This window comes from Panthera onca, chromosome E3 (genome assembly GCF_046562875.1).
Source record: "Panthera onca isolate mPanOnc1 chromosome E3, mPanOnc1 haplotype 2, whole genome shotgun sequence".
Lineage (NCBI taxonomy): Eukaryota > Metazoa > Chordata > Mammalia > Carnivora > Felidae > Panthera > Panthera onca.
This window is the reverse complement of record NC_138354.1, coordinates 6,088,229-6,102,858: the sequence shown is the minus strand read 5'-3', so window position 1 is coordinate 6,102,858 and position 14,630 is coordinate 6,088,229. Positions and strand designations below refer to the sequence as shown.

The 14,630-nt window shown below is 44.8% G+C and overlaps 1 protein-coding gene across 13 annotated transcripts in view; it reads right to left on the bottom strand.

Annotated features, from left to right (window-relative positions):
* Nucleotides 1–14,630, bottom strand: part of TRRAP (transformation/transcription domain associated protein) — a 114,081-nt gene that overhangs the window by 84,317 nt on the left and 15,134 nt on the right. For all 13 annotated transcript variants that reach the window (XM_060649498.3, XM_060649506.3, XM_060649496.3 and 10 more), the window contains exons 9-19: nt 14,311–14,388; nt 14,018–14,106; nt 13,055–13,151; nt 9,891–10,029; nt 6,636–6,714; nt 5,311–5,545; nt 4,230–4,590; nt 4,044–4,141; nt 3,379–3,573; nt 2,739–2,930; nt 692–857 (exon numbers count right to left, since the gene is read on the bottom strand). In XM_060649498.3, coding sequence (XP_060505481.1) covers nt 692–857; nt 2,739–2,930; nt 3,379–3,573; nt 4,044–4,141; nt 4,230–4,590; nt 5,311–5,545; nt 6,636–6,714; nt 9,891–10,029; nt 13,055–13,151; nt 14,018–14,106; nt 14,311–14,388 — 1,729 coding nt within the window. The remainder of the gene's footprint in view (nt 1–691; nt 858–2,738; nt 2,931–3,378; nt 3,574–4,043; nt 4,142–4,229; nt 4,591–5,310; nt 5,546–6,635; nt 6,715–9,890; nt 10,030–13,054; nt 13,152–14,017; nt 14,107–14,310; nt 14,389–14,630) is intronic.

Sequence of the window (14,630 nt, the reverse complement as noted above, 5' to 3'; positions counted from 1 at the left end):
ACTCAGGCTGGGGAATGACTGGAGATGGGGTTAAATAACGGATGGCAGAACTGGATCATGGGCCACCTTGCAGGGTGGACTCATGGCCATGTTACAGGCAACATGGCCGAATTTTTCCCAATGCCTCCTGGGTACTATACGTTGTAAATGGCTTTTCTTTAAGGATCCCCTTTAGCTCTATATCTTGAAAGCATTCCTGGTCACACCGGAATTGCAGGATTCTGGTTACGTAAGTTTATCTCAAAGTAAAAACACACACTTGTCAATCAGCTTTATAACTGCTTTTTCTCTTCTTATTCTGACTCTCTCTCAAACTAGGGATCCCTGATATTACTACTAAGCCACTAGAAACCACTTTGTAGACTTGCTTACCAAATGCTACAAAAATACAACCAAGTCCTAACCAGGGTGATGGAAACCTTCCAACTCCTGTTCATCTCTTGAGTAGGGAGGGGAAGGTCCATCCCCGAACAAGGGGGCTCCCTTCAAAGTCCTACTGCCTTTAAAGAGAGTGGGACACGGGAACATGAACACATGGACAGACACACACACCTCTGGCAGGGGATTCGTACATATATCCCCTCACCAAGACCTTCATTGGATGCAGAGGATGAATGGACCCCACAACCACAGTCAGCCAAACCCATACATGCACACAAGACTAAAAGGCAACCAAAATCACTGCTCTGACCTTGCAGGAGGTTTGGTAGGAGAGGCAAAAATTCCTGATACAGGAGGTCATGGCTACCTCCCCCAATGGAGCGGAACAGGGCCCGGAGCAGCAGGAAGTAGTTATAGGGCTCTTTGGCAGTCTGTGCAAGTTCCATTGAGCTGTTCACGATCTTGTGCAGGTGGGGCTGCGCGGTGGAGAAAAGGCAAGTTAACACGCTCTAAATGAGGATGGGTGACACCCTCAGAACTCATGCTGAAGGTTCACTGTAAACAGGGATGGAAGGTAGTTCTGACGAGTTCACTCCTAAAGGCAAAACAAAACAAGACCTTTCCATCCTTTATTTGGCTCAGATTAATTTGTCTTGAAATATTATGCTGGTTTCCACCAGGATGGCTGCAGAAGAAGCGTTTAATAGGCTCCTACGTTACTGTGCAGTTACACGATGTTGAAAAGGTAACACTCTGGAGCAGGAACCAGAGGGTCTGTCCACTCTGCTCTGCAACTCAATATGGCCACTTCCCTCTTAAGACTAAATAATCAAACAGGATGAAGATGCCCATTTCCTAGAACAATCTAAATGCAGAAAGTAACTGAAAGGAAGTGAAACCTCACGATCAAAAAGGATACACACAACGTCTGGAAGAGCCTCAAAAATTGAGATCGTAAGATCTTGGGAGACTTAATCAAGAAATTTTCTTTAATAATAATAATAATAATAATAATAATAATAATAATAAAAGTACTCTATCAGCTTATAGTAACTTTAATTAACATCTAAAGCCAGACTAGCTTTTTATTTTGTACTTCAAATGCTGATTTTAACATGTAACAGGTTCAGCTGCACACGAAATGTTCTACAGGTATGTTTACAGTGAACTGTGTCACTGACATCGTTCCCAATTTGTTGTCATACGTGGCACAATGTACGTATGCATGTATCCCACCATCAGGTTTTATTCTGGTTTGTTGTTGTGCATCTAATATCGGCAAAAATTAAATTTTTCAAAGACACCAAATTGTGTGGACGCATGTTACAGTTAAGCGTTTGTTCTTAGAAAAATACAAGTATTTTTCTTTTAGGTGAACACAAAAGTAATGTTCAGGTTGTTGCTAAGTGACTGCGACAGAATGGAGAAAACCTGAGGGAGCGGTCACATAAAAACAGAGATTACTGGTGCTCCTGGTCACCGCCTGTACATTTACTGCTCCAGGAGGAAAAAAAAAAAAAAAGGATCTTGTGTCTTCAGAAGCCCCCCCCACGGGAAGACATCACACTTCAGATAAAACTGCTGCTAATACTCAGCTTCCTACAGGAATTAAAATATTTTGCCTTAAGTGGAAATGAACTTTTATTAGGTTTTTGTGCCACCGTCTGCTGCCTTTTCAGTGGGACATGTAACCACGGGTAAGTTTTTTTTAGCCGTCTGCTAAAATCAAGTAACTGAAGAGATGGAATTAGACTGCACTGGTCATCCACTACGTTAGGAGACATGTCCCTCCGAAACGGTCCTAGTAAGGGATACCAATTAGTTAGAATTCATAAAGAGGAAAAACAAACAAGTGGTCCTGAAATGAAACGTTCCCCGTACTGCCAAGGAAGATAAGAACACGGCGAAGACACAAAGTTAGAGCGGAAGACGGCTGGCAGAATCAGAACTGTTACAAAGGCCACCTGTTTCTCTTTGGACAAGAGAAGGTGGTAAAGGGATTTTTCCCTTGTTTTTTTCCCATCACTCCATTTTTAAAATACGAACGATGTGCTATTTTATTTGTGTAATCCAGAGAAAGAAACTGGAATTAAAAAAAAAAAAATTTAGTGGTGGCAATACTAACGACAACCCACTGCCTGCCACGGGCACTCTGAAGTTTCATTTCAAATCATGGATGAATCCTCTGAAACGTTCTTTACATTTAGGCCCTTACTGGCCCAAATATCTATGAACTCAAAGAGCACTTCACAAATCTAAAAACAACACCTCCCGTTTCCGTGCAAATGGAGAACAGGAAGCAAAACACAACCAAAAACTCCCCCAAAACAAAGTACACTTGGCTCCACGAGCTTTACCTTCAGCATTTGTTCGTTTTCAGCTGCAAAGAGGGAGACTGAGCCAAAGACCAGCTTGAACAGCTTGAGGTACAGGTTGGAGACCTCCACGCTGGAACCCATCTCCGGCAGGCGGTCCAGGAGGTACTCCACCAGGATTGTGGCGAACAGAGCCGAGGTAGTAGGGTTCGCCAAGAAGGAGTTGGCAACAATCTGTCAAAAGGAGAAACGTGCTTGACAAAAACAATCCTCAAAGTAGCCTTAACACTAAGTAATGAACTTTCCAAAAACACAAAACCAAATCTGTAACAGCACAAGAAATCAATTATCCACCCTAGGAAAAAAATTTGTAAATCTGCCAAGCACGGAGTAGGGCCGTTCACTTCAAACACTCACGTCCATTATTTTATCTTCACTATCAAATACCAGGAGCCTACATCTAACATATACTTAATTTCTACTAATGAAAGAAACTGATCCAAGACATCTTGATATTTTGAACAAAAAATATTAAGTCCTAACATCTCTCTACATTTTTCTACCAGCACATCCTTAGGCATATCATTTAGAACACCCTCAAAATAAAGAAAATGCCAAGCGCTCCACACATCAACAAGTAATTTTACAATCAACGTTCAAAGGATAAGACAGAGTTTTATACCTGAAGAGCATAATTTTTTGAGATTCTTTCCACCATGTAAGGGACTGTCGTCTGAAAGATTTCTTTAAACGTTAAGGGATTCATCATTGTGAACACGCCGGCGAAGTGTTCCAACACCTCCTTCTCCTCCTTCATTCTGACGGTCTGGCAGTTTGCCACTCGGATGTAGGTCTGTCCATTTCCAGCTATCTGGACCTAGCACAGGGAAGAAACCCATGGATGTTAAAACCAGGCGTCTCTGAATGTATTCCATAACGTAACTGGACCAACTGCATGTTTAAAACACAGCATTTGAATTACATAATAAATGTTCCCCCATCTTTTTAATTCTCTATTCTCAGCTTAGTTTTGGAAAATAATTCAAACAAGCAAAAAAGCTTTGCTAAGCGTTCCACACAAGAATTTAGTAAAACTTCCATCTTGCTTCCACTGCGTTCCATGTACACAGACCGCCTCCCCCAACCAAATGCTCACGCTGACACTTAAAAGGAAAATCTTCACCGTTAAAGCAATGCTACACTACAGAACAAGAGCAAATCTGGGGACACGAACACTGCAGACAATCCAAAACGAGCCTTTTAGGACCCCTTCCATCACATCACCGGCACCCTCATCCCAGAGGCGTTTCCCACACTCAGGAGCCTGGTTTGAGGGCACTTCCTTACCTGATAAATATCTAAAGCCTGCATTGCATATTTCACAAGTTTTATATAAATCTGAGTCTCTTTGGGCTGTAACTGCTTGTTGGGAATGAACTGAGCTTCTGGAAAAGAGAGAGCATAATCAGTTAAGGTGAACAACACCCACTCTGCAGAAAACATCCCATCTAAATAATTCAAGAGCGGAATTACCACCAGGTGCTTTACATGACGTTATGCCCCACGTGATGGTCTTGACGCCACAGACCAAGGTTTTGACCAAACTTCGGCAATCTGTGACCTGGAATGTCTGCTTGTCCTCTTTATCCTTTTCTCCTTGCTTTTCAAACGGAGGCACAGGGGCCGGGGTCACGGGGGTGGCTGGGGTCGGGGGTGGGGGCGGGGCGGGGGTGGGGACAGGCGCAGGGGAGGGGGCGGGGCCCGGGGCCGCAGGGGCAGCGGGCACCCCGGGCAGGGCTGCCTCCACCGCTCCGAGTTCTGACTGAGGCTTGCACTTCTTAAAGATGGCAGAGAGCTGGTACCGGGCGATGGTGTGGAATTTGAGGACAAAGACCTAGCAGAAAGAGCACGGGGAGAGAAAGACAAAAATCATTCTTCTTCCACAGGCTGGCAGCCCTTCCAGGAGACAGGAGCAGCTCTCTGAAGCCACTTGCCGAAGAGAAGTGTGCCATCCTCCCCAAGGAGAACTACAGTGGCGTCCCTACCTCCACTGACACTGTGAGGAATCTGGCTCAGAAAAGCTGGGGGACTTGTCGCAGAAGCCTGGACGCGTGGCCCAGACTACTCCAGACCCACACTATCACCTGCTGGCCTCAGCAATCACACTGTACTCTGTCCCCACGCACCCAACCGGGCGCCTCCCCTGGCTATACAGTGTGCCTGTAATCCCTCTTCTAGGTACTCGCCAGGAACCGTAGCATCTCTGTAATCCCTCTTCTAGGCACTTGCCAGGAACCACACAGTGTCCCTGAAATACTTGCCAGGAACAGTGTGGGGAGCGTCCACGTATCATTTACTTAGCGCTCACGACAATCCCGGGAGGCAGACACTGACTGTATCCCTGGCTAGGAGCAGGCTGGCACAGAGATGTTAAGCATCTTGTCCAAGGGCACTGGCTAGCAGGGGATTTGAACCCAGGTGGTCTGACACCCGGGATTGAGCTCGGCAATCGGAAGGCTGCATGACCTGGTCAGTAAACCACCGGTACGAGTCCAGAAGTGGGCATCGGGATGAAAGCACGCAGGATGCCCACACCTCCCAGGAGAGCTGGTACCTCCAGCATCCGCATCAGGACGTCCCTCCCGTTGCCGCTCTCCTGCTCGCTCTTGGAACGGATGCAGTCCACCAGGTTCAGCAGCAGCTTGCAGGACATGGTCTGGATGCTGCTGGGCAGGGACTCGTCATCGATGTTCTTGGCAAAGAGCTGGACGGCGAGGGAGAGGTCGCTGAGGGGCAGGTGCTGACGGACGTGGTGCACGAGGTCGGCCAACGTGCTGTAGGCGAGGGGCCTGTGTGCAGAGACCCCCCACTAGTGAGCGTCCGTCCCAACATGCCCGCAGGGCCGCGTCTGCGGGCCACCACTTCTCCTACTACCTGCCCCAGGAACACAGCACAGGGCGGTGCACCCGGGGCACGCTTTCTAGGTCTTCTAGGAGTGACACCATCTGATGCCCAGTTGCAGGCTGGTTCAACCCCAAGCTACATAAAAAGTGTCTTTGTATTGGGGCGCCTGAGTGGCTCAGTCGGTTAAGCGTCCGACTCTGGCTCAGGTCATGATCTCATGGTTCGTGAGTTCGAGCCCCACGTCGGGCTCTGTGCTGACGGCTCAGAGTCTGGAGCCTGTTTCAGATTCTGTGTCTCCCTCTCTCCCTGCCCCTCCCCCACTCACACTCTGTCTCCGTCTGAAAAATAAACAAACATTAAAAAAATAAAAATAAAAAAAAAGTGTCTTCGTATTTGTAACAATTTTACATGGCCATCACAGTGAATAGTCTACATCGTATTCAAAGTATTCTTCCTATTTTTCAAAAGATCTATCACAGCTCCCAAATTAGAACCAAAAAATTACTAATGTTGACTCATTTCACACTGTAAAAAATGATAAACTGTTAATTTTCTCCTTTAGAAAGAAACATTGTCACAACCACATTTATTTTATGAAACGAATAAAAAACAAAGACTAGAAAGAAATGCACCAAAATATTATCCATGTTACTTGAACTCCTTATGTAGAACAAAGAGGTTTGTTTTCTTCCCTTCTTTCTTCTCGTTGGGTACTTAAACATTCTTTTATAATAAAGAGATGCACTTATTACATCAATAGCAAACAAAACAAAACAACCCCAGCAAAAAACCAATACGAGTCAGATCAAGTTGTCCCTACAACTGACATCAAGACAACTACTCTGAATCTTCCCTTTAAGCTAACACACAAAAACCAACCTAAATCATTTCCAAATTTCCCGCAATTCTAAATCCCCACGGGAGAGTAAAGGTCTGTTGAGAGCGTCTGTTGAAAGGCTCACACATGAAGGGCCAGGGCCCACCACACCGACCCCCCCGATTTAGCCAACAGATCTCATGGGCTGAACATCGTACCTGAGAGTCTCCCGAGCAGTATATCCTGATCCAATCAGTATGGATTCGTCAAACAGCTTGTCCATGCAAGGGATGAACTCTAGAACACAAACACCCGGTGCACACGTCACCAGTTACACCCATGACACAGCAGGCTTCCTCACGGTAGCCAGCCTGCTGCCAACAAGCCATCTAGACTGGGAGACACGTGGGCAGGAGAAAATCACACGCGCTGTATTTCAGTCAAAGACCCCGGCTTTGCTGGGCCGTGTGCTGTCAAAGACACAGCTGGGATCACACGCAGAATCAGAGGACAAACCAGACCGAGGGAGCTTCCCGGCCCCTGGCAGAGAACCTGCCCCAGCGCTTCACTGCAGGCCCACCCCATCCTCCTCAGAAGCTGCTGCCATTGAGGCACCTGGTGGGCTGAGCCGTAAGAGCACGTGACTCTCGATCTTGGGGTTGAGTCAAGCCCCACACTGGACTAAGTGTGTAGCAGTAAGTGCTGTTTTTAAGTAATAGCAGTTACTTAAAAATCTTTGGGGGAAAAAAAAGCTGCCACTATTGGCCCACACCTGCCCGGAGAAGAGGGGCAGTATCCTCTAAATGCCCCTTTATTCACTGCCCTGGAGTCCTCCTCTTCTTAAACATTTTATGCTTACTCATTATGGAGAAATACGGAGAAAGAAGGGTATTTCTCCACATAAAGAACCAAAGTCTAGAAATTTTGCAGGGTTCTGGTAGACATAGGTCCCAACTCTCTGGATGAGTGAGGCTCACTAGGGTTCTGTCTCTAATCCTACAGGTGGAACCCTCACCAAACCCCCTCCCTGCTCCCCTGTGGGCCTGTAGAGCCAACCAGCGTAGAAACAGCTCGTCTTCACTCAGGGACAACTCACATTTCTGAGGATGTGCACAGAGGGCAGCAAGGGAGCTCTGGCCACAAACATCCAGAGAATGTTTAGATTCTAGAACAAGTCTGACACCGTGGCCATCTTTGGTAAGTCAAATAAAATACATCCTTCGCCAGCTAATAGCTATTAAGGGTCAAAGACACAACAGACGCAGAGAGGCACAGAGCACATCTCTGGCTAATTCCCAAAGCCAGGCAGCACAGGGACAAGTACCAAATGAAAGCAGTGACAAACTGCCCCTCTGAAGTCAGAGAAGGGGACATGCCTGGAATGTCCTCAGAGGTAGTCAATAGGAAGGAGGCACAGAAGGAAAGATGCAAAGGACTCAGGCACCAAACACTGGCGGGCTGGCTACAGACAAACAAAGAGTGGGAGAAGGAAGTGGTAAGAAATTAAGGCGCAGGCACGAGTTCCCAGATTCCCTCCGTGACCCAGAATCAGAATCTCTAAGAAGATGGGTAACTTTGTGAAACAGCCAGGTTTTCTCAAACTACTGCTCTTCAGAATTCGTGCAAAGGGGTTACTATTAGTATCGTTTCAGATACCTTAAAATGTTGGTGGACGTGTAAATTTTATGTATATATACACATTTTTTGTATATTTTACTAATATATAATACTATTAATAACGAATGTGATTAGGTGTGTCTTTTAAATAGACACCTTTGTAAGTTGTGATGTTGTTACCTAAGACACTTTCAAAATAAAGTATCCTAAAACAGCTTGTTTAAAAAAAAAAAAAAAAAAATCAAACCCATCAGTAGAAAGACTTAAAAGGCAGGAGGGCGCGGGGGGGGGGTGGGGGGGTGGGGGGGGGCGGTGCAAGGGAGGTGTAAAAGCTGTATTCAACACGACTGATGTGGTCAAACCCCAAGAGCAGCAGCTCAGAAATGCACCCGTCTTGGCGGCACAGCCCGAAGACCGAACCCGAGCCGCGTGGCTTCACACGGCTGGGCTGTGGGGGACGGAACACAGGCTGTCCGAGAAGCGCTCTGTCAGCGTTTCCACAAGTAGAAACCTGCTACACAGCTCCCCAAAGACACCCCCAGATCCTCCTCACTCGAAATGGCAGGAATGCCAACAGTTACCGAGAACTGCAGTGGAGAGATTTTAAAGTGTCCCGTGTAAAATTCTTCTATTTCAACAGTGTTCAGAGATGAACACGGAGAAAAAGCACATACAGCCATGGAGCCGTGACTGGACAAGTCGCAATGGCCCTCAGCCCTGGAGGCACATGGGGGCTTTGCGTGGTGACGCTGAATTTCTCATCCTGGGTGATGTTCACGCACGTCGGTTCTGTAATTTTTGGCAAAATCATACATTTCTTTTGTGCACTCTGCTATGTTACATTTCACACACACACAAAGGGTTTTTAAAAATATCTATATTCTACTCAGCTATATCTACATGCATAACTTGTATTTTAATAACAAAAACATTTGAGCTTTATCATATTAGCTCACGTGTAAGCACATAAACTGTATCTTTCCCTTCATGTTTAAGAATTATGTAAAAAAAGTCCAATCTTAGTTTTATATATGTTCTCATTTACAAACCAGAGGCAAAAAAAACCCACTTAATATTGAACAATTACTGGAGGAAAAGATTATCCCCCTCAAAACATTTAGGATGGAATTTGGACATAGTAAATACAAAAATATTTTAAAATTATGTATCGGGGCACCTGGGTGGCTCAGTTGGTCTTTAAGGGTCTGGACTTTGGCTCAGGTCATGATCCTGTGGTTCGTGGGTTCGAGCCCCACATTGGGCTCAGAGCCTGGAGCCTACTTCAGATTCTGTATCTCCCTCTCTCTCTGCCTCCCTCCTCAAAAATGAATAAATATTAAAAAAAAAAATGTATCAATAATCGACAGAAAAAATATAATTATCAGATTAGCCAAACAATTATCAGTCTTATGCATCAAAACAGGACCAATCCCCCAAGTTGTTTCACAGCACGGAGGAAGAAAACAGTTTTCTTCTCACCTTTCAAGGGTTACTGGCTATGAATCAACAAGCAAACAGTTACTTGCCATTTCAAAAGATATGCACCCAAAAGGCAGAGAAATACCATGAGATGCTGAGGACATACGCTACGCTAAGGGAACGACCACGCTAATCATGAGACTGTTCGGACAACACAGAGAAACCTGGTGGCAGGCAAAGAGAGGCAGCCCAAGAGGGCGGAGGCAAGAGGCAGAGAAAGGAAGGGGAAAAGCAAACACAACACAGCAATACAGAAAGAAGGACACATGGAGCCTAAAACATCTGAGGGAATTAAAGACCCGCGGTCCCACCCCAAAGATGGTGACAGGACCACGCCAGCATGGCCGCACAAACATCCCGAGACAAGGTGGACATACGGTTTCTTAGTTCTGTGGTGAGGATATGCTTTGCAGCGATGAGAAGTTCCTTTCTGAGGTGTGCAGTCTCTGCTGGGCAGTTTGAAAGTAACTGTAACATCCCTTTTACCATCTGCTGAGAGTACTTAGTCACCAACTCCTATAAAAAGAAGGAGGAAAGCAACAGTTACAGATAGGTAGTAAGAAAAGCCCGCATTTTATAAACTTCAAAAGAGTTCAGTAAGACTAAGCTTCTTTCAAGGGACCCTCATAAAGTGGTCATCCTAATAAGCAAGTATTATCCAGAAAGTTTTTGTAGTTTGCATGCACGCTGCCACAGTGGAAGGATGTATAGAAATGTAAGTAAGGGTTTCTTTTATATAATGGAATTACAGACAACTTCTTTGTACTGTTCTGTATTTTCCCAACTTTTAACAATGAATCTGAATCATTTCATCAGTGGTGAGAAAGCAGAAGTAAATATTGAAAATTTCCTAAGACATACATCATCCACTCCGTCATCCCGTTAAGTTGTGAATGACCCCAGAGACACCTTTCATCAACTCAGAATAAGCTCTAATCAGTTTCCTTTTGAGGCATGTTAAGAAGGCAATTCACCAAGGTAGCTCAAGCTGATTAAAATATCCAGGAGTCGGGAGCCTAGGTGGCTCAGTTGGTTGAGCGTCCGGCTTCAGCTCAGGTCATGATCTCATAGTTTGTGAGTTCGAGCCCTGCCTCAGGCTCTGTGCTGACAGCTCAGAGCCTGGAGCCTGTTTCGGATTCTGTGTCTCCCTCTCTCTCTCTGCTCCTTCCCCGCTCATGCTCTCTCTCCCTCTCTCAAAAATAAACAAACATTTAAAAAAAAATTTTTTTTAATAAATAAAATAAAACATCCAGGAGTACCTAATTCAGATTTAAAAAAATTTTTTTTAATATTTTTTATTTTTTTTAATGTTTGTTTATTTTTGAGAGAGAGACAGAGAGCAAGTGGGGGAGGAACAGGAAAAGAGAGAGAGAGAGACAGAATCCAAAGCAGGTTCCAGGCTCTGACCTGACAGCACAGAGCCTGACGCAGGGCTCGAACTCACAAACTGCAAGATCATGACCTGAGCCAAAGTCAGACACTTAACTGACTGAGCCACCCAGATGCCCCAATGTTTATTTATTTTTGTGAGAGAGAGAGAGAGAGAGAGCGCGAGCACGCGGGCAAAGGAGGGGCAGAGAGAGAGGGAGACACAGAATGCAAAGCAGGCTCCAGGCTCTGAGCTGTCAGCACAGAGCCTGATGCAGGGCTTGAACTCACAAACTATGAGATCATGACCTGAGCCAAAGTCAGACACTTAACTGACTGAGCCACCCAGGTGCCCCAATGTTTATTTATTTTTGTGAGAGAGAGAGAGAGAGAGAGAGCGAGCGAGCACGCGGGCAAAGGAGGGGCAGAGAGAGAGGGAGACACAGAATGCAAAGCAGGCTTCCAGGCTCTGAGCTGTCAGCACGGAGCCCGACACAGGGCTCGAACTCATGAACTATGATGAGATCGTGACCTGAGCCGAAGTCAGATGCTCAACTGACTGAGCCACCACTAATTCAGATTTTTGAAACCAAACATACATTTTCTTAGTATACGGTGTCATTATTGAGACAAATGCACTTAAGAAGGGACAAAAATAAGAATGCTTTCAAAGGTAGTTTTTACTGTAAACAATCTGGCATACGTTTCCATTTTCACTTTTCCTGAAAATAATAAAGTCTCTCCCTTAAGAAAAAAATTTTAATTCACTGCTACAGGATAGATCAGGATTAAATTCATGCCACACTTTACAATAACTACAGTTACACAAGACTTTTATTCAAAAACGTGGTATGACTGATGGGAAATAAGGTGTCGTTTCTCTCTTTCAAGTTCTTTAAGACTGAAATAAGGACAGACTACAACTACAAGTGGGGGAAAAACAGAGACATCATCGCCCTCTCTCACCGGTTAATTAAGGATGCCATTTTTTATCTTAAAGTTCCAATCTCTCCTCATAACTTGCTGTCACACCAACTTCCAACAGCAAAACTCAATGCACCAAATCCGTCCCCACAAGAACCTGTGCACCAGTATTTATTTATATCGGCCTTATCAACAATGGCCAGAAATGAAATCAGCGCATCTAGTGACAGAAAGGACATCAGTGGTAGCCAGGGCTAGGGGCCTAGAACGAATCACACCGCTGCCGATCAGTATGGGAATTCTTCAGAGGGTGAAGAAACGGTTCTAAAATTGGATAGTGGCGCTGACTGTATAAATCTCTATGAATACACTAAAAGCACTTAACTATACACTTTAAAAAGGTGAATTTTAGGATAAGTGAATTATATCCTGATAAAGTTGCTTTAAAAAAAATCAGAAACAACCCAAATGGTTAGCAACTGTGGAATGGATAAACACAGCCTGGTGCATCCATACCTTGTGGCTATAGACCACACTGTGACCCCCCAAATTCAGGCTGAAGCCCTCACCCTCACTGTGACTGGACGTGGAAACCAGAGTCTTTTGAAGGTAATTAAGATTAAATGGGATCTTGAGAATGAGGCCTTAATCCAATAGGACTGTGGCCTTAGAAGAGAAAAAGCAATCTCTCACTACCACTCCCCGCCCCGGGCAAGGACACAGCAAGAAGGCAGTGATCCACAACCCAGGAAGAGTCCTCACCAGAAACTGAACCCAGCTAGAACCTTGATCGTGGCCTTCCCAACCTGCAGAACTGTGAGAAAACCGATTTTTGTTGGTCGAGCCACCCAGTCTATGGTATTTTGTTAGGGAAGCCTAAGCAGACTAAGACGACTATCCACCAATAAAAATAAAATAACAAGGATGAACCTCCGCACTACTGCTAAGTCAAAGAAGCGACACCCAAAAGGTTACCCACACTACCCACCATAGGATTCGTTTTTTTGACATTATGGAAAAGGCAAAACTAGGGGCCACAAAGTCAGTGTTTGCCAGGGACCGAGGAGGAAATGGACAACATATAAAAGGGAATTTTGGGGGTGGTAGGAATGTTCTAGATTTTGGTGCGTTAGTGGTTACCAACTGTATGAATTTGTCAATTCGAAGAACTGTATACCTACAAAAGGTGAATTTTACTGTGTGTAAAATTAGATCTCAGTAAACCTGCCTTAAAAGTCAGTGAACTTACCTGATAAATTCTGATGATATATGCTAAAAATGACAATGTTTTGATCTGAGCAGCAATAAAATCAGCATACAACTCCTTGTTGTAAAGCTTATGTTGCCTGAATGAGGAATGAATAGAATTTACAATATTAACTCTTAACTCCTTAGGTTATGTTAATATTAACCAAAGCCTACGATAATTACTAAGCCCCAAAAGTTTGATTTCTACACAGACAAAAACACAGCACCAACCAGTTCAGATTAACACAAAGGATTTAAAAGCATAAAAAGCAAGCCGTTCTCCAAGCCGCGGCACGGCAGCCATAACGTGCACCCAAACAGCCAACGCCAGACTGATCAACGCAGCCAGCAGACTGCATCAGGGGACCAGGGGCTCCATAAAAGACCACAGAAAGGGCCACCAGGGCTTGTTACGGCTGATTAACCTCAGGTCCTGCCTTCCAATGACTCAGAGCCAGATGGGTTACAGTCAAGAGAGTAAGTGACAAAGGTCTTAAGAGGAATGCTGTTACATTTGGGGAAAAGCTTCAAGGGGGCCTCGCAAGATGAATGTGCACGGTTCACATACTCGGTAGTTAAGGCTGACAGGGAGGGGAAGGGAACGAGGGGGAGAAAACGTTCCAGCACTCGGGCTGAAAGGCACAGCAAGAGCAGGGGCCTGAAGGTGGAGAGGCTTGGATATCCCACAGCTGGGAGTGAGCACAGGAACACCTAACGGGAGCTCTAAATTCACAAGACCCCCAAACCCGCGGTTATCAGCTCATCTTTACAGAACAAGGAACTGAAATAACCATTAACATCTTGACTGAAACACAAGTTCAAAAAGTCAAAAACGCGTATCGCTTTACCAGAACTTTTATCACTCAAAATTTTCGTGTCTTACGAAAGACGACAGTAAGCATATTTTCACTTGGAATTAAAGAACCGTGGCAGTGAGCCATGTCGTCATCCGGAGAAATCTCACCTGGCTTGTGCAGATACCTGAATTGCAATGGTATTCATGATCAAGGGCACAAATTCAGCAACGACATTGTGGATATTCAGTTTGTAGAGCTAAAAGCAAACATATCAGATTTTCAGGCTCTTACACTCTGCTATAGCAAAATAAGTTGGCATACCAAGAAAAACTCTAAGACTCATTACATTAGTTAGCACGTGTGCACCACACACGTTCTGTTTGCCACAGAAAATCAGAAATGAATTTTGTCATAAAATAAGAAGCCAAAACCCCAAGAAACTAGTAAGCAGTACACATACCTGATACATTAAAACAACAATAATGGGCAATTCTGCCAACACTTTCAGAGAAAGAGACCCTCTTGGGATGATGGAATGCTGTAAGACAGAAGCAAATGGGGCCAAGTTATCACCATGGCACTTAAAATAACCCACCACTCAGCATCGCCCCAGGGAAACGAGGAGGAAAATACTGCCATATCTTTGTAAATATCTGTAGTGAAAGATCCAAACCACTTTGAAAATAAAGCACAGAGAACTGTCGTTTAATATAAAGGTTTTTACATACTTTCCAACGTCACCACCTATGGTAAAAACATCAGCAAAATTCGTCTAAACTC